At 48.9% G+C, this 25,764-nt stretch overlaps 1 protein-coding gene across 2 annotated transcripts; it reads right to left on the bottom strand.

Moving 5' to 3' along the window:
* Positions 1-192: 192 nt before the first annotated feature.
* PFKM (phosphofructokinase, muscle) lies at positions 193-24,154 on the bottom strand. Of its 2 annotated transcripts, none has more exons than XM_041735370.1 (23): positions 24,091-24,154; positions 20,585-20,677; positions 14,288-14,361; positions 13,373-13,450; positions 11,798-11,987; positions 11,420-11,585; positions 10,668-10,712; positions 10,130-10,238; positions 9,717-9,812; positions 9,411-9,503; positions 8,679-8,804; positions 7,248-7,312; positions 6,672-6,741; positions 5,755-5,904; positions 5,275-5,345; positions 4,894-4,981; positions 4,647-4,799; positions 3,806-3,970; positions 2,762-2,823; positions 2,441-2,552; positions 1,135-1,234; positions 948-1,053; positions 193-725 (listed from the first exon to the last, which is right to left on the bottom strand). In XM_041735370.1, exons 2-23 carry the CDS (start codon positions 20,667-20,669, stop codon positions 581-583), a joined length of 2,349 nt encoding a protein of 782 aa, XP_041591304.1. In that variant the 5' UTR covers positions 20,670-20,677; positions 24,091-24,154; the 3' UTR covers positions 193-580. The 2 variants fall into 2 exon arrangements, with proteins under 2 accessions (XP_041591304.1, XP_041591305.1); XM_041735371.1 differs by lacking the exon at positions 24,091-24,154 and adding an exon at positions 21,742-21,851.
* Positions 24,155-25,764: the final 1,610 nt, after the last annotated feature.

Genomic DNA, 25,764 nt, shown 5'->3' with positions numbered 1-25,764 from the left:
GTGTACAATGATGTTCTAGATCCCTATGTTCATAGCCAAGAGATGCTGTGGGGGGACGAAAGCCATGAGGTGGAGAGAGGTACATGGGGTGATCGTATGGGCTGCATTTTCCCAGGTGTCTGAGCAGAGTCCAGTCCTTAGGGTTGACAGGATGACATTCACTTGTGAAAGTGACAACAGGAGAACCAAAAGCACAGTGACCAGTTGGCATTTATTAGTGTAGCTATTGTTTGTCACTGCAGTAGAGGAACCAAGACTTTGTTATCACAAAGAAATAAATAAAGCTTATTTTCAGGAAAATTCTAACCGAGTAGCTGAAATCTAGCAGTAGCACTAGAGGAGCCCAGTCTTGTGTGACAGATGAAGCTGGGGTAGAAGTTGATAAATTCCACCTAAAAGGAGCCTCTACTCACTGCCCACTGCCCCAGCTCCCTGGCCAGAGCTGGTCATGGCTACAGTTGCAGAATAAAAGGAAACCTAAAGAAAAATGAGCTAAATACTTGGGGATACATGGACTTGGATCTATCAGGGGGTGAGCTGACCATGATCAGACAATCCATGACCCTCACTCCAAAGAGGGTTAGATAGACGTTTCTCCGGATCGCTTCCGACTGATGTGCTCCAGGTGGGCGTGCTCTGTGGTGTCCAAGTCAATCTCGTACTTGGCTAGGATTTTGAGGATGGGCCTCAGCTTCAGCCACCACTGTTCCTTGGGGATGCGGTGACTACAGAGAAATGAGAGAGATGATTTCAGCTTTTAGCACCCCAACTGACTTCTATCCAAAGCTTATGGAAAGAAGTTGAGTAGAAGAGGCCGGATTTTAGGGCACAGGGTTAAGATCTGAAATAGGTGTGATGACGGTGTTAGTCCTAGGATGAGGATTGAAGGCAGCACACAGGCTGGGAAGAGTAGACCCTGAAACTACCAGGGAAGCAGATGTACTCACTCAAAATCTGTCTGGTCCTTCAGCTCAGTCACTGGTTGAAAGACCAGAGCCCTCTTACGCATCCCCAGAACACAGCCCGAGTCTGGCGTATTGGCAAAGATCCTCCCTGCAATGAAGGACGATCAGTAAGCTTCAGTAATGGGGAACCAGCCTCTGTGGAGGGGGCTTCCCCTCTTTCCCAACCTACCATTACGGTAACTCTCTTTGATTTTCCCAGACATCCAGTTCATAGCTTTGGCGCCCATCTTAGTGGCAAAATTCCTGTCAAATGGAGTTGGGCTCCCACCCTGGAAAAAAAAGCATAAAGATTACAGAGGAAAGACTCTAATCAAGTAGCAGAGATACCTGAACATACAGAGATAAAGAAAAGGCCTCAGATTTATGGCCAGTAACAGGAATCCAGAAGTCTAACTCTGAAAGAAAATTCTGAGACAGTGCTGAGCACCAGAGTGTGCGGGCACAGCAGGTGTGGCCATTTATCAGGAGTAAGGGTGACTAATTAGACAAGGGGGTAACTGGTCTCACAGCTGCCTCTTCTAGCTCCACAGCTGTCAGCTCCTGTTCCTTCACCTCGCGTCTGGCCATTCAGTCACTTCTGAGCAACCTTTGTCAGTCACCATCATCAATGACACAGAAGCGTTCCTTAGGAACCAATATGGATGCCCTTGGGAGCACCTCACAATAACATAAAATGCCACATAGATTTTCTCTGAACTAAGCGAACGTAGGTGGGAAGCGGGGACGAGGTGGCCATACTTTATCCAATAGTACCCCATTCTTAAGGGTACTATTGGGGTCCGCACTTAAGCAGCATCGGCTGGAGACACTGGATGGGGAGGCCTAAGACCACTAGTACCATCAGGGAGTGAGACCCACCATAGGTGTGGGGGTTGAACGTGGCTGGTAGAAAGGTGTCCGTTTCCCCCGGAAACCCCAGTTCGTGGAGATGGAGCCCACACCAGCGAGGTCCCTGTGCGCACGCCCCAGGTTCCTTCTGGAAGGCAGCGTGGTGTGGTGGGAAGGGCCCTGGAATAGGTGCCCTGGCTCTCACCCAGGCTTGTTTCTCCTCTCTGGGCCTCATGTTCTTCATCTGAACTAGTGGTTCTCACCTGGAGGTGACTTTCCCTCCCAGGGGACATCTGGCAATGTCTAAAGACATTTTTGTAGTTGTTACAACTCTGGAAGGAGGTGCTACGGGCCTCCAGGAGGTAGTGTCCACGGATGTCCCTAGAGGATCCCACAGTGCACACAACAGCCACCCGCTATGAAGAATTATCCAGCCCACCCTGCCCTAAGTGGAGAGGACAGACCACATCATCTCTAAGGCTATTTCCAGAGTAGAGATATTCAGGTCCTATGACAGTAAGAAATTGCAGGCTCACGCTCTATGGTGGCACCAATGGCCTCCGGCAGATTGGAGGCCAGTGGGAGACCCAGTGGCCACGGAGGGTATGGCCATCTGGTGAGGGGCAGGATGGGGACACCTTCCCTACCTGCTGCATGTGGCCGAGCACATTCTTCCTGCTGTCGAAGATGCCCTTCCCCTCCTCAGAGTACAGGTTGAAAATGAAGTCCGTGGTATAGTTCTCATTGCACTTCTCATTCCTGCCAAGTAGACACCAAAAGCCTGACTCTGGTCATCTCCCCATCCATCCCTCACAACCCTTTCCTGCTTTTTCCATCTCCTCCCGTGGCTCAGGTTCTCTCCCTTTGTATCCAAATTCCCCAGGGGTGTCCCGAGCGTGGGTGCAGCCTGTGGGCTAGAGCCAGAGCCTATTGTCTCTTCACTCAGGAACGAGCCGTGGATGAGGTACCTTAACACCAGGCCCCTCTTCACAGTTGTTTTCATCTTTTGCACCAGATGTTCAACATTTGCCTGAAAACAAAGAGAGCAAATCCTAAGCCTAGTTGGGAGTGGATGAGGCTGGGCACGTGCCTAGCTCTCTGGTTCCCCACCAGGCCTCTCTCTCTAGAAGCGGAGACACAGAAGACAGCTGTCTGCGATCCTGTCTCGTCCCTACAAGAAGTTCAGCAGACAGAAATTTAAACAGATTCCGAACGAGACAGGCTGAGCTGGAAGGAGGCAAGTCTGAGGCAGCTGTGGCAACTGCCAGTTTTTGCCTTTCCACCCGCTCCCAGTGTCCCTTCCCAGGGGTTTCCGGTTCCCTCGGGGCTGACTCTCGCTCCCAACGTCGCTCTTTAAATGGTTTGCTTGTGTGTGTGCAGTGGTCATTGACCGGGGAGGAACCAGTTCCTTCATCTGGGCTTTGAGTCGGGGGTACAGGAGGAAGATTCCCACCCTCCTCCCTGGCAGGGGTTGGCTGGGTTTTCAGATTAGGGAGTTCCCTCAGCCCGCTGCCCCTCCACTTGGTGGTTCTTCTTTCCTCCAGCGAACTGAGATCTTGGAAAATTAGGATCATGTGGTCTCTCTGTGGAACAGGAGTCGGAGCGCCCCCACCCTGGAAGTGACAGGAAAGAGCCTGGGAGCAAGGGAAATCTGGAGGGGTGGCCTGATGCTGTAGAAAGACTGACTCTCTGCTAGTTAAACCACCTTGCCAGTTTAGACAAGGCTTTTAACGTCTCTAAATGGTTCTCGTCTGTAACATGGAGATGATAACTCTCCTGCACATCTGTTTTGAAGACAAAATGCAAAAACACATGAGAAGGGCTTAGCAACATGCCATCCTTCGCAACAAATGCTCCCTACGACAGGAGCTGTGGTTGTGTGTGTGTGTGAGGTGATGCTGGGAAATGCCTGCGTGCCGCTCCTCGCAGTCTCCTAGCAGGGCCCCACGGACCAGATTGCTGTGGGGACAGTGCGGACAGAGCTATGTTACAGGCCCCGGGTGGCCGTCTACCTGCAGGTCCCGAATGGTGAAGGGCTCCTCAAAAATGTAGGCAGCATCCGCCCCAGCGGCCAGGCCTGCCATGGTGGCCAGGTAGCCGCAGTAGCCACCCATAGTTTCAATGATGAACACTCGCCGCTTGGTGCCTGCTGCTGACTGCTTGATGCGGTCACAGGTCTGCAAAGACAGTGGGTCCTAGTTAGACGGGCCCAGGATCTGATCCTCGTCCCTCCTCTGGCCCTTGCAGCAACCCAACTCCTCCCCAGGCCAGCCAGCCCCTACGCCTCATCACATTCCTGCCTTCAGGGACGGCAGCCCCGCTTGCCAACCAGGCTGTGGAAGTCCTCTCCTCAGAAGGGAGCCGTACTCGGCCCTTCTGTCGCTCAGAGTGGGGAAATTAGGCCACAGGCCCTCAGGAAGGAGAAACCATTCAGCAGGTTTCTAGGATGGAGACTCACAGGTGAGAATGAGCCCCATATGTGGTCCAATAAAGTCTGGGAAAAGGCCTGCGCTTCAAGAAGCACTTTTCAAACACTCGCTTGGCTGGTAGCAAAAAAGGAGGTTACTTTTGGGGCACCTGGGTGGCTCAGTTGGTTAAGTGTCCGCCTTCAGCTCAGGTCATGATCTTGGGGTCCTGGGACTGAGCACAGCACTGCTCAGCGGGGAGCCTGCTTCTAACCTCTGTCCCTCCCCCTTGCTCATGCTCTCTCTCTCTCTCAAATAAATAAATAAAATCTTAAATTAGAAAAAAAAAAAAAAAAGAGCCATTCACTTTCTAGGAGCACAGGCAGCCCAGGGACTACAGTCCCAGCCCGAGGCCTGGGGGGGGAGGGGGGCGGCGGTGGGCTCTCACCGTGCAGATAGTGTTGAGGGCTGTGTCAGCGCCCACGCTGAAGTCCGAGCCAGGGACGTTGTTGGACACCGTAGCAGGGATGACCACAAACGGGATGCACAGCTCATCAAACTGCTTCCTGCCCTCCATCAGCTCCAGGCCCCCAGTGTAAGCCTGCAAAGAAGAACCACAGCAGGGGTGGCGGTGAGGGGGGGAGTGAGAGTGGGGGGGGGGCGGTGCAGAGGGAAAGAAACGGCAAGGCACTCACCTCAAAGCCCCCGATGATGATCAGGCCCTGAATGTTAAACTTAGTGATGTTGGCACTGATCTGCTCAAAGCTCTTCTTGGGCAGAGTCCTGGTTGAGCGGGGTGGGGCAGGGGCGGGCGATGGGGAGAGGAGACAGCAAAATTGAGGGAGAGAAAAGCTAGACTCAGGAGGTGCTTGATGTATATTTCCGGACTTGTGCCCCTTCCCTCTGCCACCTCTCACCGCTGCCCAGGGGTCCGCCCTGGGGCTTTAAGTTGCCAGAGCTGCTAATTCACTGAGGCAGCCGCAAGCGTGGGGACGCTGACCTAATGAACCGACACTATACTTCATGGGGAATCTTCAGGGCTGACCCAGAGGAGGTGCTCCTAGGGTGCCACTTACCTCTTAGTCCCAAGTTTGGAACCGCCTTGGCCAGTCCAGCCCCCCACATAGCTCCAGCCAGCCTCCTCGATCTGCAGGAGAGGGTTGCGCAGGTCTGCACCACTCCCTGAGCTCTGAGCCCACCCCAACCCCAACCCCTTGGAAGAGGAACGCCAGGCACCGGCTCTTCCCCACCCCAATGAACTCCTTCCACCCTTACGGGCTCGTTCACAAATACTAAGCACCTACTTATGCCGGGCGCCGCACTGAGCTTTGGGATAGAGAATTAAATCACGTATGTGGCTCCTGCCTGTTTATACTGCCTTAAAATTAAGTAGCTACTTCTGCTCAAACCCTGAGACGAAAACAACGCAGACAATGGAAGGCAGTGAGGGGCGGGGGGAGGGGGAGTGTAGAAAGGAAGAAAATGGATAGGTCGCCCTGCTATGCTTCCCCTCGCCACGACCACTCCTTGGCCCTCCGTCCCTCTGGTCCCCGTACCTGACCCTTGGCCAGGCCCTCGAAGCCATCATGCACAACCAGCACCCGGTTGCCCTGGATGAGGCCAATTCTCACGGTGGAGCGGACGGCAGCATTCATGCCTGCGGCTGGGGCACCCACGTTCATCACGGCCACCGTGTGCATGCTAGCCTGGGGAGGAGGAAGCCGAGAGGAAGCAGGGCAAAGATGGGACAGAAACACCAGCAGATGGGAGGGGACAGGTCAGTAAGGGCAGCTGAACTCTGGGTCCCTCATGGTCCTAGGACGAGGATATCTGCCTCTGGACAACACACCCTGTCCCTGGGAGCGCCGGCACGGCCCGTCTCCTCGTACCATGGAGGCAAAACTCTGTCACAAGTCAGTAAGTAAAGCCACTGTCCCTGACCCCAGGCCCCATTCATTCCGTAATGGTGAGGCCTTCCTGGGCAGCATCTCCAAAGCGTGATCCTTGGACTACCTGATCTTCGTGCCTGTTAAACCTGCATATTCCTGAGCCCTGCCCCAGATCTAAATCCTCTCTGAGGGAAGGATCCAGCAACCTGCATGTTTGATAAGCAGCCCAGATGATTCTGATATACATTACATATTGAGAGCCACGCCTTCCATGGAAGAAGCGGCTTAGGTACACCCAGGTGTGATTATTCCCAGCCTTGCTCAGAGGAAATACGACATAAGCCTCTTTCCCTTCCTTGCATGCTACCTTGGGAGTCCTAACTTGGATGTGGGTCTTGGGTTAGAGACAACCAGGGCACACTGGGATCACGGGGCTGGTATCTGGGGTGGCTACGAGCAGAGTTCTTCACAGGGTCAGGGACCCTGTACCGAAGATGACGGGGGCAAGGAAGCCGGCATGGCTAGAGGTTGCAGGAGCGGACACACAGGGAGGCCAAGAGAAGGGTCAAGGGCAGAGAGCTCACCGATGTCTTTGAGACGGGGGGTCTGATGTGAGCCAGAAGCTTGTACACCTCCCAGTTGTTCATGAAGCTCCTGTAAAAAGTACGGGGTGGGGGGTGGAGGGGACTTCAGGCCACTCCTCTTGGCCAGCAGCCAAGGGGGTCTGAAGTTTTGCTCTGAGTGTGAAAGTTCCATGGGGCAAAGCTCAAGGGATATAACCGGGTCATGCAGGCACTCGACAGGAGCTGATAAGGGGCCACAAATTAATCAACCCCGGCCAGAGTGCTCCCCTCCCGCGCGCTGCGCTCAGCCTGAGACGCTGCCCCTCGCCTAGAGAAAGGGCAAAACTAGCTGGAATCCACACACACGAACACCAGATTACAGAAGGCCAATCCCAGGGAGAGCATCCCTGGGGTGGTCCGTGCCTCCCGGTCACCCCACAGCCCATGCTCCGGGGGAAGAAACTGTTGCAGAGACAATCACAAGAGAAAGAAGCAGAAGCTCCTATTTTGGGTCTGAAGCTATGTCCAATTTTTTTTTTTTTCTTCACTCCAGTAGTCTGTTTTCTGTAGCTACTGAGCTTCTGGTCATCCCCTCACCGGCCTCTCAGCTTCATGGCTTCATCGAATTTCCTGTCGTTCATGGCCTTGGTCACATCCTTGGTCTGAGGAAGGAACACGGCAAGAGTCACAACTAGGAGGCAAGGCCCTTTACACAGCAGGATTTCTGCCCGGTGGTAAGACCCTGCCTGTCTCTGCGCTTCTGCAAAGATGCTGCCCACCATGCACCCCACCTTTTCTATGTGCTCCAAGCTTTCACAGAAAGAGATATCTTTGGTTTTCTTTAATTTGTGGAGTAATGAGCAGCAGAAGGAAGGAGCTGATTCAGTGCTCTACTTACTAGAACCTGGGCAGAGCAGAGGAGTACTCAGCAGTAGAAGAGCTTTCTTCCCCATTCCACACCCAGGGCCCCAACCTCAAAGCAGCCTCTGAACTGAATGACTGAAGAAGACCCCCCCCAGACAGCGTGGTTAGGAAGAAAGGCTGATCCCTGCCATGTGTTTCCCAGCTACTGATTTCTGGTGCATTAGCTCTTGGGCTTTTGGATATGCAGTCCCAAGCAAGGCTGGAGCGTGTCTGTGCTGTAGGTTGCTGACACTCTGAGCCTCGGAGAGAAGCAGGCCAGGAGCGGGGAGCCAGCCCGGAGGATCAGCCAGCCAGACCCCTTAGCCCCCAGCCACGCGGTCTGCTCTGTGGCATCCGAGGACTGATTCCTTCATCACCAGAGCCACCACTCCCTGAGCACAGCATTTTCCGGGTACTGCGTCACACCCATCCCAAACATCCCCTCCACTCCTTGTAACAGCCCTCAGGATGAGTGCTAGAAACCTCACGTTGCTTCAGAGAAGCATGTCCAAGTAGAAATCACCGAAACAGGGGTGCCTGGGTGGCTCAGCGGTTAAGTGCCTGCCTTCAGCCCAGGGTGTGATCCTGGAGATCCGGGATCGAGTCCCACATCGGGCTCCCTGGATGGAGCCTGCTTCTCCCTCTGCCTGTGTCTCTGCCTCTCTCTCTCTCTCTCTCTCTCTCTCTCTGTGTCTCTCATGAATAAATAAAATCTCTTTTAAAAATAAATAAATAAATCACAGAAACATAGAAGCCAGCCAGCCAGACCTTAATAACATCCCTGCTTCTACTCATGTTTGGAGAGAGACTGCATTTCTCTTCCAGCCAAGACATTGCAAAATCTTGGATGCGAGGTTGGATTTTACGCGATATTGGGTCTCATTACTTGGTAGGGTCAGCATCTCTCCTGTGGAATACTTAGAGACGGGGACGCTGAGGCTCAGCGAGGTGGCGGCTTCTTTGCAAAGCCTATTCTGCTCTTCCCCACCTCACTCTAACTACACCATGCTGCCTTTCCATCTGCTCCTGTTCTAGTGGCCTTGGAACTTGGTCTCTTTCCCTCTAAGCTCCAGCTCAAAGATAGGCTCGGGGCTGTTACGAAGGGGAGCCGAGGTCAGTACTTACCACCTGCACACACTCCATGAGGGGCAGGCGCACAGCCTGGTTACCAGAGAGGCTCACCACGCAGGCCGGGGTGTCCGGGGTCCCCTCCAAGAGCGCCATCACTGCTTCCACACCCATCCTGCTGCCCTGTGGGAGCCCAGGAACCAAAGACAAGTCTGTTCAGGCCTCCCCATCTGGACTCGGCCTGGAGAGCCAGGGCACTCAAGGCCCTTCCAAATCACAGGGCGGAGCTGCACATTTAAGGACCACAGCCAAGAGTTTGCTGGGCTTTGCCTCCCTACTCAGATTTCATCTATAGCTTGATAATTCTTCATCCTCTTGCCGTTAGAATTCTATTTGGTTCCAGAGAAACACATCCAATGTAGCAATCAAGGAGATTACTGAGGCTTGATAACAGTTCCTTCTTATTGATAAAGCAAGAAAGAATATGGCCTCTCTCTTCCAATGCAGGTCAGATACGAGGGTTCAATCTGAGTGTCTGAGTTAGATCTTAATGTTACTAATGCTCGAAGCGGAGATATGAGACCTCACCGTTCAGGGAGCATAGAGGTTCCCATCAGTTTTTACAACAGAAGGGAATTCTTAAATGTATGGGAATGGGTCAAGGGCCACCGCAGTCCAGAGGCTGGTGGTGGGTGGCACAGTCAAAAGTGTAAGCCCTTGTCGTGGTGAAGTGCAGTCCTGCAAGTTGTGGGTCCAAAGATGTGAGGGCCACAGAACCCCAAGACTTACCAGGATTCGATCGAAGGCTGATGGGGTCCCACCCCGCTGCACATGCCCCAAGACAGTGACCCGAGTGTCATATCCCAGACGCTTTACCACCAGCTGAAGACAGAAGGACACAGAGTCAGAGACCAAAAACTAGCAGAGACTAAGATAAACCACAGATGGTTTAACCTCTTGTAATGATTCCTTGGAAACTAGGGGGCAGGAAACTTGGGGAAAGATGTGCAGAAGGACTAAGGGGAGATTCAGAAACCACCAGGGAAGGGCGTGGGCAGGATGGCATCCGGCCTCTTTGGCTTCATGGATACTAACCTCCTTGATGTCTTCTGAGGTGATTGGTTTCCCATTCTTGTCAATCGCACCCTCAGCCACAATGATGATGTTGAGACGAGAACCCCGGGTCCTTGTCTGGTCAAGAACAAAGAGAAGAGTGGTCAGTGGGGTGAAACTGATGGATGGGAAGGGCATCATCAGCGGGACAGGCAAGGTTTTTTTTTTTTTTAAAGTTTCTTTTTTTTTTTTTTAATGATAGTCACAGAGAGAGAGAGAGAGACAGGCAGAGGGAGAAGCAGGCTCCATGCACCGGAAGCCCGACGTGGGATTCGATCCCGGGTCTCCAGGATCGCGCCCTGGGCCAAAGGCAGGCGCCAAACCGCCACCCAGGGATCCCGGCAAGGGTTTTTTTAAGGGAAAAAAAAAAAAAAGAAAGAAAGAAGTGCCAGTACCTCACTAAGCCGGCGACAAAGATGTTCCTCCCAGTCATCATCTGGTGGACATTCAGGAATAAAAACCCAGTCAGCCCCACAGGAGAGGGAGGTGACAAGGGCCAGGTATCTAAGAGGAGAGGCAGAAGCATCAGGTGGGGAGCCCCACTCCACCAAGAGCCTCACCCGAACCCTGCAGGTTAGGTTGCCTGGCCCCATAGTTGGTGAAGGGTCTGAGGACCTGTGGTTTTATTCTTGGAGGTGGGAGCACCGCTGAGACAGCTTCTCAGTGAGATTCTGTCCCTGAAGGGCACCTTCTAGTCATGCCACCCTACCACAGTGGCATCAGACCTCAGAGCACTGGGTGTCCTCTCATGCTGGAGTGGGCCTGTGCACATACACACACGCACACAGTTGGGGTGGAAGCAGGGAAACGGGGCCCCAGCCAGAGGAGCGTGGGCCCCTCCAGATCTGCTCCCCCGGGAGACCTCCCTGGATCCTCCGGGGAAGAGAAGGTTAGTGCTGACTCCTCAGAAGCAGCAAGTCCAGATGATCTTACCCACAGTGCCGGCCCATCACTTCCAACACAAACGTCCTCTGGTGGCTGCAAGAGACAGACACAGGGCTGACACAATCCTACTGTCCCTACGGCCAGGATCAAGCCGCCCCCAGAGCCAGGATGGGTAACCTCCCTGGGAGATGCCACTAGACCTTCCAGCAGGCTCCCCGAGAGCCAGGAAGACCTAGGAGAAACACATCAGCCACGGGGAGCTGAAACGTGCAGTGAAAGGGGTCAGTCCTATGGCTCTGTTCTGGGGGCCCAGGGGGCCCAGGAAGGGAAGGAGGGAAAGGGAACAGAAGTGAAGAAGTGAGGACTTGACCGGTCTGGAATCCCCTGGGATTGCCTTGGCAAAGTGTGACCTTCTGTCCTCCCAGTCTCGCACACTGCCTCCCCCGCACCCCCTACTCTGAGCAGTGGCAGCGACAGCCCCCACAATCGCTATGACACAGCTGAAAAGGGTGGCTGAGGTGTGGGGCTCCCCAGATTTGTCTCAGATTGGACGCTAATCCTGGGACATCCTTTGGGTGTCAAAGCCCCCAGAGCTAGTGTGGCCAGTAGGCTAGATGGTGAGAAGACGCAAGCCTACAGCATTCAGACAGCAGTGCAGTCTCAGGCCCTAGAGATCACTCTTTGTTAGAGTGTCCCGGCACCAGAAAACTGGTCGTTATGGCCTGCAGCTCCAGTGCGTGCCTCTTCTCCAACCCCAGCCCTTTAGCCAGTTCCAGCTGCCTCTCTGCAGGCCCCCTCACCTCTGAGCAGTAGTGGTGATGGCATCCACGATCTCTATGATCCGGTGCAGGGCAGAGTCGGTGCCGATGGTCATGTCAGTGCCGCAAAAGTCATTGTCAATTGAGCCCACCAAGCCCACGATGTTCAGGTAGCTGGACTTCGTAGCCTCCTCCGCTGTGATCTTACCTGACAAAGACAAGAAGCCAGGAGCCGCCGGGTGAGGGGCCTGGCATGCCTAAAGAACACATGGGCAGAGAGGACCCGCAGCCAGTGGGCACCGCAGGCAGTGGCACAGTGAGGAGAGCAAGGACCACCCACCCCCCCGCCCCATTCGTGTCTGGGTAACGATCTCCTCCAATGGGGTGGGGGTGCACACGCTTCTGACAACCACGTCTCACCCGCTTTCTGGAGGTCACTCAGCAAGTCACTCCACTCAGAACGGAAGGTGTCCGCCCCAGTGAGGCTGCCGTCACCCCCGATGACACACAGATTGGTGATCCCACGTTTCACCAGGTTGTGGGCAGCTCGAAGTCGCCCCTCTCGTTCCCGAAAATCCTTGCACCGGGCACTTCCAATGACTGTGCCACCCTATGGGGAAGAGGTAGGAGTCCCCCCCGCCCCCAGAGGAGAAAGCTGAGTTTTGGCTGAACATGCTAAGATTTCCCCTATTCCAACACTGTGATGGGCTGTCATAACCACATGGCTTTCTAGGACATGCCCTGACATCCTTACAGGTCATTTGTCCCTTCTAAAGGAGAGGGAAATGATACTGGCTGAGCTACCACAGGGTCACTCCTTATATTCTGCTACACCTGTTTGAAGACTGCTCAGATCAACCCATTTCATTGAAGGCATTGTCATCAAAGTGATTATCCTCAAGGGGAGCAAAGGAACACATACATGCTGTTGGCTTTTGGAATCATCTCCATCTTTCACATGTTCTTAGAAGCATATGAAATAGCACTGGCTTCAGTCTTTGGAAATTCTCCCTAGGACCTGACTGCATCAGATTGCATCCAAACTATTCTTAGGAGTTCATCCCAATGTGCCTGGTAGTACTTTTTCCCTTTTGAACTCACTGATTTCTAATTGTAACCAGGCACTGCCAATTCTTTCCTCTCTGCTCTTCAGGATCTATGGCACTAGTGAAAGGAGACACAAGACCTAGGTATTCACAGGAAAAATGGCTCTGAGGATTGTCAGGGGTTTAGAGATACCCCAAAAGAGGTAAGTATACTTAGGGTTCACAAATCATATATACTGGCATCCATGACTTTGGGAGTATTGATGGAGAAGTCTGGCTCATTCTCAGACCACTTTACAGCAGGCACTATTGCCTATAAAGAACCTTCACAAAGCACTGCACATTAAATTTCCTCCCATGGATTTTTAGAGGATAGAGGTAAAGAATGGGGATACAAATGTAATTTGTAGATCTTTCAGTAAATCCGAAAATAGGTATATGACCTAGAGAAAGTAGCTCAAGGGGTTGTGATGCAATCAGCATAATCTTAGGGTGTTTCTGGAAACTCTATATTGGTTTCTTCCTCCCTTAAACACTCTGGTTTCAGGTGACCTTATCACCATCACATGAGGACTGGCAGATTTCAGCTCTACTTCTGGCTCTGGCTCCAGTCCTCTGGTAAAGTTATTTTCATGGCCAGACCTTCCCCGTGACCCCAGAGCAGGACCTGCTTACTTACCAATTCCTCAAGTCTTGCCTATGACCTTTCTTTAAAGAGCAAACTGTCCTGTGACCGCATTCCTGCCCCCATGCCACCGCAGGAAAACAGGGTGATGTTTTCAAACTCAAAGAGTAAAGAGCAATTGTGGCACCTCTCTAGTCATAGAACCCTTCATGTCGAGCCACATTGTTGTGGGTTGGGGGGAGACTTGGGCAACCATGAGGCCAAACCAGAATGGGGTGAAACAACGACAGGACAAATACGGGATGGGAGTCCTCTGGAACATACCAGCTGAAGCATCATCGAAACGCTCTCCCAGGTGGCTTCCCTGATGTGATCTCCACCATCCACCAGGCCTTGGTAACCCTGTGGGGCACATTACAGCCATTCAGCTCCTGCTAGGCCAGTTCTCCCTAAACCCCCACGATTAAGATAGAATCCCTGGGAAGAAGCTTTTTGAGAATCAAGTCACCTCCTCCCATTACTGAGTCCTGGATGCCCATGACACTGTCATATTTAACACTATGCAAGGAAGAAGACATCAACTTTTCAAGACCCTCATCTAGTTTCTTGTAATTGCAAAAGGTCAGGATGCCCTTCCTAGTATTTCATCCTAATTCCTCTTGCTTATGGCTCATCCCATGTCCTCCAATCTGCTTCCCAGGGAACTAGATAACAGATGGCTTTGTTAACAGTAGAGGGGAAAGAGAAGGGTGTTGGAGGGAGGCCAAGAGAGAAATAGGACTGGAAAAGATAAAATTTGGGAGAAGGTAGATAAAATTTACAGAAAGAAGAGTGGACAAAGAATGAGAGGGAAGGGAGAGAAGGAAAGAGGAGTCAGAACCTCAGAAGGTTTGCAAACTACAGAAATCTGATGAGACTCTTCTTTCCAAAGGCTCTAGCTCTGGACATACCTAAATTTTCTGTGAAATACTCATTTCAGCTTCTCTCTTTATCTTGGTGGAGGTTAGGGGAAGAGAGGGTTACTTCTTCCTTTAACTGGATGGGCAACATGAGGACCCAGTCTGTAGGTCCCCAGATCCCACCATCGTTATTGGAGACTGGAATGGCAGGGGACACTCATGAAGACAGGGAGCTGAGATAGGTCAGACAGCATGTAACTGGGAGGTGAGGAAACAGGAAGTGGGGAAGGGGGAGCAGAAAATAGGGAAAGAACAACAGAGAACAAAATAGAGAACCAACCTCATGGACAAAGAAGACACGGGCACCAGTAAAGATACCCACTCGAACCACAGCCCTGACAGCAGCATTCATACCTGTGAGGAGAGAGGAGAGACAACAGGAAGAGGTTATTCCTGAGAAAAGCAGCCTGGACTATAAGATACAATTCAGTCCATTTCTCAGGCTTTTCTCTGAATCTAGAAAACTCTCCTCCACTAACACTGAATTACCATGTTTAGTGTTGAGGTAGCTCCAGATATCCCCTAGTCAGCTTCCTCCCCACCAAATCCCATCTTTCCTAAGACCTCTCCTCACAGGGCAATCTGGGAATTATAATCTTGAATGCTTACTGTAGTGGGAGACACTGCTAAACGCTCATCAAATGTCATCTCGTTTAATCCTATCCACAACCCTAAAGTTGCCTCCATTTTACAGATCTGGAAACTGAAGTTCAAAGAGGTCAAGGTCACAGAGCCAGTCTCTCCACAGGGAGAAACAATTAGGACTAAAACAGAGAGGAGAGTCTTTCCCCTTTCTCCCATAGAAGTATTACTCCTTTTGAGGAGCTACTCAGCAATAAGAACCATCCCTCCCAAGAGTACAGTGGAGGAACTACCCTGCATAACACACAAGACATGGAGCAAGCTGTAAAGGCCTCCATATTAGAACCAATGCTACTGATAACTGTGCTAAGCAGAGCTTCCCTGGTGAGAGACAGAAGACATTCCCAGGTCTTGATCCTGGTAACCCATCCTACCTTGTAATGTGAGGAGAGGCTTCACAGTGATGCTCAAGGAATGTCGAAGCCAAGATAGATCAATTTCTTTTTTTTTTTTCTTTAATTTTTTATTTATTTATGATAGTCACAGAGAGAGAGAGAGAGAGAGCAGAGACACAGGCAGAGGGAGAAGCAGGCTCCATGCACCGGGAGCCCGACGTGGGATTTGATCCCGGGTCTCCAGGATCGCGCCCTGGGCCAAAGGCAGGCGCCAAACCGCTGCGCCACCCAGGGATCCCGATAGATCAATTTCTTATGAACCATTTTAACCACCTTCCCTCAGATGCTTCCCTAGCATGTTTTTTTGTTGTTTTGTTTCAATCTAAAATCTATTCTTATGGTCCTGAATCCTGCCTAGAGAATTATCATATACCAGTGAGTACTAGAGAAACCAGTAATTAGAAAATCTGCAGCAGCAGACCAAAATCCATCATGAACTACTACAAAATCCAAAACTACCTGGAATGGAATAAAATAAAAAAGATCAGAATATTTGCAGGGGTTTGCAGACTGACAAAGTTGGTATCGGGTGGCTATATGTGTCAAGTTAAACTGGAGGTCCATGCACTCATTGAGCAAATATTTACTGAACACCTACCGTGCTCCACACACTACAGGCATTGGGGAAACAGCAGTGAATGATATAGTCCAGGGATATGAAGATAAAGGACTTGGTAATGGTCCTCAAGACTTGCAAAGAGTATAAGATGGTTACAACACAGGTCCCTATGAGGGAGGTACGTACAAAGCCAGTGGGAACAAGGAGAAGGAGCATCCAAGCTGCCAGGAGTAAGTCAGGTCAGGTTATACCAGATAAGACAGCACTTGGCCTCAGACCCAGTGGCAATTCCTTACAAATCTTTTTTTTTTGGCCAGTGAAAAATGAAGAAGGTGAAGGTCAAGAAACCACCTTAAGTAATTCAGTACTATAAAAAATAAGATGTAAGACAGGAAGCTGTGAGAGAGGAAGCTATACAGGCAGGCAGACATCTGCATGCCACGTGAGGGAGTGTGGCTCCTATTCTGCAGGCCAGGGTTTGACTAGGGATCCATAGATGATGGTTTCAGGGAATTCAAGGACCCCAGGAAACTGTATGGAAAGCTTTCTGGACATGGAAATTTCCTTTGAGAGAAGGTCCACAGCTTTCATTTGATTCTTAAAGGAGTCTGTGACCTGGAAAAAAAAGTTGCAAATGATGGAAAATCTTTGAACAATTGTGAGAGTGGACAGACACGATGCTCCCTGCATCTTGGAAAGATCAGCGTGGCAGCAATGCAGAGGAGGCTGGGATAAGATGACTATCTGGCAGCCTAGGCAAAAAATGATGAGGGCTTGGACTGGAGACTGGCATTTGGGACAAAACAGAAGACACTGGACAGGAGATATCTAGGAAACAAGATTTCAGGGTGTTGGAGAGGACAATGCAAAAGCCCCATGACTGACTCAGGCAAAGGGTAAAACTGTGGTGCAATTGACTGAGCAGAGGCAGGCTTCGATTCAGGCAGGTGGGGGTGTGGATGACACATTCGTACTGGGAGAGCTTGAGCTTGATGTTCTTATGGGACATCCATGAGGACTTGGAAGAGGCTGTCTCAAGAGAATGATAGAACCTGAATGGGAAAGGCAAGGAATAGAATGTGGAGCAACACTGATACTGAAGGAATAGGCAGGGAACATGAGATCCATGAGGGAAACTGAGGAGGAGCAGCAAGAAAGACAAAAGGGAAACCAGGTCTTAGCGATGTCTTGGAAGCCAAAGGGGACAGTGGCAAGAAGCTGGAACAGTGCTGAATGCTTCCAATAATTGATCTCAGTAAGAGCTAAAAGACTCAGCTTGCCACACAAGGTCTCTGGTGAGCACCACTGTCAAAGCTCACTTCCGCCACCACTGAAGCAAAGTCACATGAGGTCTAGAAGTCTAGGTTCACACCCCCAAATTGAAGGAATCAAAAGGGAAAAATCTGTGATGGGAGCAGGCTTCTCAGAAGCTTTAGGGAAAGACTGTGTGTGAAAAGAATGGAGCCAACGCAAAGCCATCAGTGCCTTAGGAAGGATAAATAAAGTCAGTATGATCAGAACAGAAATGAAACTATCCTTTATTTTCTAGACTTTCACAAAGCCTGTGGGATTCTCTATGGGATACCTGAAATTCTGGAGTATGAATCTGTGATCTTAAGAAATAAGGAAATAAGATTCTTCTGGAATTCATAGGTTAGAATACTGCTTCCCACTCCCAAGCTCAGTAAGCGTAGGGAGAAAAGATTTAAGAAAAGTGACTTAAAAGGTTTTAAGTGTAAATAGATGGCAGGTAGGAAATATCCAAATCCATTGGGCAGAAGCAAAATCCCACAAGAAAAGAAGATTCTTTCTCTTCTCTCCTCTCTTTACCCTCTTACCTCAACCTTCCAGAGGTCATCCATCCTGCCTCTAAGTTAGACAGTTGTTTTCCTAGAAACCAAGTTTTAGGACTCTTTGCCCCCTATACCTGCATCTCTAACTCTCAGTTCCCTAGAAATCACAGATTGGGATGTATATGGAACTTATTCTAGGGAGTCCCAGTAATTCTTTGGGCTCTCCTACTTAACATTACTGGTCCCAGACCAGTCCTGGCCAGACTCTCCTTGGCCGTTCCATGTTACCCTAAATAACTCTCTATTCACAGCTGTCTGACTTATTAGAAGCAAGAGGAAGGATAAGATTACAGGCACCACCCAGGGGGTATTCTGGGTACAGCCAGGAGGGGCTCTGGAGAACTTCAGAGGCACGTACTTTGGAGTTTCTAATTACAGCCTATAGGGAAGAGGCTTTGAGGAGAACTAAGGGTGATGGGTCTCTATGACATGAGACAGAAAAAAACAATAAATGACTTAGTCACTACCTTTTGGAAAGCAGATGTTAAAAACTTTCTATTTTAACTGGACTTTGAATAGGAAAAAAAAATCCGGTAATTCCAACATGAGAAATAAATGTTAGATCTGAATGACACTTTTGAATATGCAAATTAAAATTATGAATCCTAGAAGAGCAATTCAGAGAGGTAATTGAATCCCTGTTCCTATAAACCTTTAAAAACTTTAAACAGGATAAACATGCATTCGGAATGGACTGCCCATCTGAAGACAGAGGGCTAGAGCAGATGACAGAGATCCTTTCCAGAACAAGCCAATGTCATACGGCCAAATGTGGTATGATTTAGCAGAGCTGGGGTCATTCCTGGGTTGAAAGAAGAATTAGGATTTGTATCAACTCAGCCCAGCTTCTGAGCTCAGGATGTCTGACTTCTGGCCTCTCTTCTGCTTTAAGAAGTTATCAGCTTTGCTAAACTCAGGGAATGACAGAGCTGTTGGCCTCTATGGATTTTACAGAGCCCAACCTCACTCTCCCACGTGGCCCACAGCCTCTGGGGCAAAATCATTTCTGTGCCCTCTCCCTGGGAGAACTGAAGATCATTAACCCTATCTCTGGGCAGGCCACTGCTGTATTTGAGCTGCTCCTTCTATTGGGACCTATCAGCTCTTCTTTGAGTTTTCTGCTTTGTTTCCCTGCCTCTCTTAGTTTCATCCTACTAATGTGCACCTGTGATGTTATGTGGCCCGCAATGGGATATTTCCCTGGGCACACTGTGCCTGTCACAGGATCCCGAAGGCCTTGGTCCAGCTGGCCTTCCAGAAATCAGCCTATGCTAGCCCCTGCCTCCATGAAGGATAATCTTCCCTTAAAGCAGGTGAAAGTCCCTTTGGAATGAGGATTTCTCTGCTCAGGATCAGGAGCTGGAAGGGCTCTGCTGCTCTTAGACCCAAGTTATATCCTAGGTCTCTCTCATTTTTTTCTTTTCTTTCCTTTTTTTTTTTCCCCCTATTTCCCTCTCCAGAAAGCCCTTCTTTTTCATAATTTCCTAACTTCAGATACCTCACTTGGAGTTTTAGCAGGCTCTTGCTTCACTTAATCTAGTTTCACAGGCCACCCTACCAAGGTTTTAGGGTCAACACTCAGACTTTATGTAGCAAGGGATTCTTTCCAGGAGAGAACAGAGAAGCAATAGAAGCCAGGTCAGCCTCCAGTAGGGCTCTGCATTCCTTATCTGGCCACTATTCCTGAACTCGGACTTCTGTGCCCTCCTTCCTATGTGTCCTCATTCTAGCATTCTCATATTCATGATATATGCCACAGTTTTAATTAAGTGAACATTAATTAAAAAAGCATATCTAAAATCTACATTTAGAAAAGGACCATAAGAGTAAAGACAACATGTGACTTTTTCATGGATATATCCTTAGTGCCCGCCATCCTTTTTGGTATACAGGTGCTCAATAATTTCCTTTGCATTTAATTAGGAACATTTACTTAGCATTTACTATGTATCAGGCATTACCAAATGAAGAATTCATTCAACGAAGAGTTCGGTTTCTCGAAATCTACCTTCTCTGGGAACTTTTTCCTGGTTAATCATACCAAGGTCTAGCCTTTCATTATCAGAGTGGGTTCTATTTGGTTAAGGCACACTTGATTATTGTTATTTATGAGCCTTACGTAAGAATTTTGCTAATATATGTCATCTCTCCTCCTAAAACTACAAATCCCCCAAGGAAATCAACTTCTTCACAACATGTAAGACGGGGCTCTAAAAAAAAGTGAGTCCTTAACACAAAGTCTAGGATGCCTAGAGAGAGTGGAGCAGAGTGAAAGGGAGACTAGCTGAAATCTCTTTCCTTCTGTCTTCTTCCCAGCACAGTCTTCATGTCCTGGTATCCCTCCCAATGTGATTCTACCTCTCTCCAATGCATTATAAACTAGAATATACAAGATCATCAAAGGAGAAAAAAAAAATCACACATTCCCTATCTCCTACTTCATTTTTCCATATACCTGATTTTCCTGACCTCCAGGTTTCTGGGACTCAACCCAGACAGGGGTTCTCTTTGGCTCTGCTTTTTGCACCCCACCCCCGACCCATGGATCTGCACTGATTAACTGCTGCTGTTCCTGTTTGTTCGAGGGCTGAAGGAACAGAAAAGGAGGAAAAAGCCTGAGAATGAAGTAGAACTATTTCTAGTGTTGTCAGAGTGAGGTGCCGGCCTCTGGCCAGTGCAGGAGCTCTACAGACATCGGAGGCAATACCTAAGGGTCTAGGTAGGGCCCACCAAATCCCAGTTCAGGGGCCCCTCCCTTTCCCCACCACTTCCAATGTGCTTGAAGTGAATCCACCTACTGCTTTCTCAACCATTTTATCTCTTCAGTCTCTAATGTTGCTTGAGGAAACACCTGTTTTCTTAGGTACCAAAGGACCCAAATGATCCCAAATCTTCAGAAAAATCTGGAAAGAAGTGTTATGAAGGTTTGAGTAAATTAGAGCAAACAATATCCAGAAGCACTTGGGGACTTAGACCTGACAGATTTTGGGGAAGGCCCAGGAATCCAGTGTGAATCTACAAAAGGACATTAAGGAGGATAGTTTTGTTCTACAGGTGAAGGGAGTCAAGAAACTCAAGGGGGCCTACCAGCCACCCAGTCCCTCCTCAAACAGGGCCATCCTCCTTACCTTGGGCATCTCCACCAGAGGTTAACACGGCGATGGCTTTGCCGATCCCCAGGGTTTTGGCTGCATGGTGCTCTTCATGGGTCATGATCCACTCTAGAATTCAAGGGAAGGACCAGGTAAGACACAAGAAGATGGAGGTGCTCGGGAAATGGCTCTGTTAGACTGGCAAGAGCCACCTCAGTCAGGCTCTCTCACTATACTGACTCTGGGCTTTACAGCCTGGGTGCTTTGGGCTTCTTCCAGAAGAGGGCCACTCCCTCGCAGAGTGACAAGCTGAAATGTCACAGTAATCAAACCCAACACTGCAAAGGTCCTGGCTAATCCTTCCCACCTCAATTGGAGCCTATTTGAAGAACAAGCTAAGGTCAGGCGGAAGGGCAGTTGACTGAACAGAAATGAGAAAGGAAGGAGGAAAGTTAAGTTAGCCTCAAAGATCCTTCCCTTTCATGAAGGGAAGGGCTGCTGCAGATTGTAGGAATCAGATGAGGTTTGGGGCATTGATCAAGATCCAGCTAAGTGGAGGCAGAAAAGCGAGGGCAGGCTGGATTACAGGAAGATTAGGGTTCAGTTTTATGGAATTGGGCTAGGCTGGAACTGGGATTGGGGTTTTACATGCACATTTGATCTTGCGCAAATCAATGGTTCAGGCTCAGGAATGGTTAAAGATATTCCAGTTTCAAAAAAAAAAAAAAAAAGATATTCCAGTTTCTTCCATTCTCTCAGGCTCCCTGACTCTTGAGCATCTCCCACCTCATCTTCAGGCCTTGCCCCTTACACTCCATGCTATCAGATGGAAGAGTACCACAATCACTGCCACCTATACATAGATATAGACACAGTACATGTGACCACCTTCCTATTTTTGTCTTCAAGGCTTCTCTTTCTCACAGGAACACACAAGACATACTTTTGTATCCAAAAAAATGTCAACAAAATCATCACTTTCCCAGTTACCCAGGCTAAAACCTAAATCTTTAAATTTATCTCCTCCATACTCTCAGAGTCAAAACGGTTATCAAATCCTAATTTTCTCCCTTAATGTCTTCCCTTACCCTTCGCTTCTTTGTGATCCTCGCTGCCTCTCCCCACTTGGACTGCCTACCTGCTCTCCCTCTGTTTATTTCCCTTCTCCACTGTATCAGAGATACAAAACAAACCTCCACGGGAAGGTCACCGGACCCTGGGGCCTCAGTGGAGAGAGGATGCATTCACTTGAACGGGGGCTGATGACCTTTAAGCACAGCTCATGTTTCTGCTGTGAATCTGGGGAAATCTGGGTAGCTGCTGATAAAGACATAGGTCACATAAAAACACAAATCCAAATATATGCCAATAAAATACATGCAATGAGACACTCATGAAGACATACATACACAAATACACATAGTATTATTAAGGGACACAGATTCTCAGACATACTACACATAATCCATAGATAAAGTCCAAACTTCCGAGACTGGCAGTCAAAGCTTCCGTGATCTAGCCCTCATCTACACCTTCAACCTTTGCTCCCACAAATCTTCTGCTCCATCATCACTTGAACATTACTTTGCTCCTTCCCACTTGTGTACTTGAGCACACTGCATCTCGCATCTGGAAGGCCACCCTGGCCCTTCCACAGATCAATATCCCACAGATCAATATCAGATCAATATCAATATCATTTAAGACCAGTCCTAGTCGCAATTCTATTAATATTAAGTCTATTTTAAGCCTTCACTGACTACCACAGGGCAAGGAGAGATTCTTTTTGGACCTCGTCTAATCATATAGTGTCTGGTAGTGGATCATTCATTTAGCATTTAATCACTACTTTATGTGGTATTTTTTTTTTAAGATTTATTTATTTCATTGAGAGAGAGAGAAAGATGGGGAGGGACAGAAGGAGCGAGAGAATCCTGAAGCAGACTCCTTGCTGGGGGCAGAGCCCATCTTGGGGGCTCAGGGCTCAATTCTAGGACCCTGAGATCATGACCTGAGCTGAAATTGAGAGTTAGCTGCTTAACCAATGAGCAACCCAGGCGCCTCTATGTGATATTGAAATTGGTTCTTATATGTCAAAAATGTTGGACTAAATCAAGGATCCGCAAACTATATAGCACAAAGATCAAATGCAGCCCTTTCTAAGGTTTTGTATGGCAGCAAACTAAAAAAGGTTTTTACATTTTTACATGGTTGAAAATACAATGTCACAACATGGGAAAATTACATGAAATTCAGATTTCAGTGTCCATACCACTCTCTTTCTTTCACATGTCATCCTATGGCTGCTTTTCTGCTACCACAAGAGTAGATTATTGTGACAAAGACTAGGTAGCCTGCAAAGACGAAAATATTTACTACCTGGCCTTTTACAAAAAATGTTTGCAGACCCCTGGATAGATGATTGCTATAAGCCATTTTCCCTAACTAGACTGAACAATCCTCCAGGGAAGGATCATGTTCATTTTTTAAAAACTCTCCCGCAGCTTACAAAAGCCTGGTGAAGTCCATGCACATAACAGTTCAATAAATCCTTGTTGAAAGCATTAGTGAATTGACAAACAATACAAAATGCACAGAGACATATGAAAACTTTTATCTAATATGCTTTGACACAAACATAGCTCCATATTCTACTTCTAAGACATACAGATACAAATAGGACTTCAGAAAGCATATAATGACAAACAGCAAAAGGAATACAATAAACACAGAGATAGAAACACTCTCCTATTTACTAGAGTGTGCATGTCCAAATCTCTGATGTTCAAAGAAAGAAAGAAAAACCAAGTAGCTGGTGCAAAGAGGAAGGCAAAAATTTGGGAACGAAAGAACAAAACATGACTATGCTGATCCCATTTCCCCTGAGTTCTTTTCCTCTTTGACTCTGGGAGCTCATCACTTACAAACCCCCCAGGGATCATTCACCCCCTGGGGGCTTCAGCGAGGGAGAGAATTCACCATAACAAGGGGGGCGGTTAGGAGTGCTGACCTGCAAAAAAAAAAAACAGCTCAGGTTCTTCTCCTGCATCTCAAACCAGTTATAGAGGTACAGGATACCAAAATGCACGCAGATTCGTCTATAAGCATCCTTAGAGGTTCACAGCGACACACACGTAGAGATACACAGACATAAAATCTAAATATAAAACCACATGTGTGTAGATAAGCACGCGGGAGGAAGAAACACAGGGAGGCAACATCATAGGTGCACTGATTCGAATTGGAGGAGTGCCAGGACAGGAGTCGGGCAACCAAGGGCGACGAGGTCCGGGCACCACTCACCCATCCCTGCTTCTCAGGGAGGGGGGCTGTGCGTGCAAGCCGGGGGAGATGAGCCAAAGGGTAGGATTCTTCGCGACGGCCTCTACCCATCCCCCTCCGCCCTCCAGTTTCTTATGCTGTACCCCCTCTTCTTTTCCCGTCCTCTCCTTCCAGTTCTCCCCACCGCCTCCTCCCAGCACGGTCATCCCCACCTCGCTCTCGGCTCTCCCCTGGGGTCTTTACCCAAGGGCCCCTCTTGCCTTTTAGTCTTAGCTCTCCTCCGCCACGGCTTCCTTGCAGACTGTCCTTGGGGAAGGGGGAGGGGAGCTTGGCCAACGCGGGGAGGAGCCAGGTGGAGGCGACAGGGAGGGGAAAGAGGAGAGGCTTCCCAACCTCCACTAGCTGATGCTGGCCGGGAGGCTCCGCCTCCTCCTGCTCCTCTTTCTCCTCCTCTCCCTCCTCCTCCTCCCAAGGACTGCTCAGATATGGCATCAGCTTAGTCCCCTCACTCCCCAGAAGGTTCTCGGGTCCCCATGTCTGTCTCGGGAGCCATCAGCTCCTGTACACAGGGGGAATCAGAAATTATTTACTTGCTTCCCATGTTGTCCGCAGAGAAAACTTTTTTCTAGCTGGGATTGACTGAGACTCCTTGCATCCAAACACCCTCAACAACTAAAAATACCCCCCCCCCCCCTCCCTCTGGCCTGATGCATTGTCTCCCACCTGTTTCACTCTTTAAACAAACATTCATGGAAAGGCTTTGTGCCAGGTTTGGGAGTAGGTGCTGAGGGATGAAAAGTTAAAGGAAACAGACTCCCTACCCTGGAGGAGCATTGAACTCTGGTATTTTCCATAGAGGGATCTCAAAAACAAACTCCTTTTACATGTATGGACCTTTCTCAGGGAAAATACAGGGCTACCAAGCAAACAGCATCCACCACTGGAGCCTGAGCCAAGTACTCCCAGAGCCAAGGTGCCTCTTTTCCTTGATCTGCTTTATTCCTTCTTCTCTCCACCCAAGTCTTTGAGGCAATGCCTCTTCACAGGCATCTCTCCTCCCCAGGCTCTTTCTACTCCCCTTCCTCTTACTTACTTTTGTTTCTACCCCCTGCATATATGCTAGCTGCAAACACTGAGAATAAAGATGAAACCACTGGAGTACACAAAAGTAACTTTTGTGATGCAAATGTTACCATCAAAAGACAACCTATAGAAAGGGAGTAAATATTTGCAAATCATATATGTGATAAAGGACTGGTAGCCAGAATATATACAGAACTCTTGCCATCCAACAAAAAAAGATAACAACCCAATTTTAAAAATGGGCAAAAAGTATGAACAGATACCTCACCAATGAAGATAGACATATGGCAAATAATCATATAAAATGATGCTTAGGGGATCCCTGGGTGGCGCAGCGGTTTGGCGCCTGCCTTTGGCCCAGGGCGCGATCCTGGAGACCCGGGATCGAATCCCACATCGGGCTCCCGGTGCATGGAGCCTGCTTCTCCCTCTGCCTGTGTCTCTGCCTCTCTCTCTCTCTGTGACTATCATAAATAAATAAAAAAATAAAAAAAAAAATTAAAAAAAAAATGATGCTTAGCATCGTATGTCATTCAGGAACTGCAAATTAAAACAGATATCACTACATGTTATTAGAATGGTTAGTATCCAAAACACAAACAAACCTGACAATATCAAATGCTGATAAGAATGTAGAGGAACAAGAACCCTAATTTTTTTCTTGGGAATGCAAAATGGTACAGTCACCTTAAGAGACAGTTTGGCAGTTTCTTACAAAGCAAAATATTGTCTTACTATATGATCCAGCAATCACACCCCCTAAGTATTTACCCAAATGAGCTGAAAACTACATCCACACAAAAACCTGCACATGAATGTTCATAGCAGCTTATTTATAATTGCCAGAAACT

This window comes from Vulpes lagopus, chromosome 21, assembly GCF_018345385.1.
Source record: "Vulpes lagopus strain Blue_001 chromosome 21, ASM1834538v1, whole genome shotgun sequence".
NCBI lineage: Eukaryota > Metazoa > Chordata > Mammalia > Carnivora > Canidae > Vulpes > Vulpes lagopus.
This window is presented reverse-complemented; position numbering and strand designations above follow the sequence as displayed.

Bases quoted from the DNA above. Each gene is read 5' to 3' on its own strand.
- PFKM (XM_041735370.1), bottom strand. From the start codon at position 20,669: ATGACCCATGAAGAGCACCATGCAGCCAAAACCCTGGGGATCGGCAAA. The intron at 10,239-10,667 runs GTAAGATCATCT...CTCTCCTCTTAG, and splicing joins GTGATGGGCCGGCACTGTGG to ATACCTGGCCCTTGTCACCT. The intron at 1,054-1,134 runs GTAGGTTGGGAA...CCTTCATTGCAG, and splicing joins CAAAGAGAGTTACCGTAATG to GGAGGATCTTTGCCAATACG.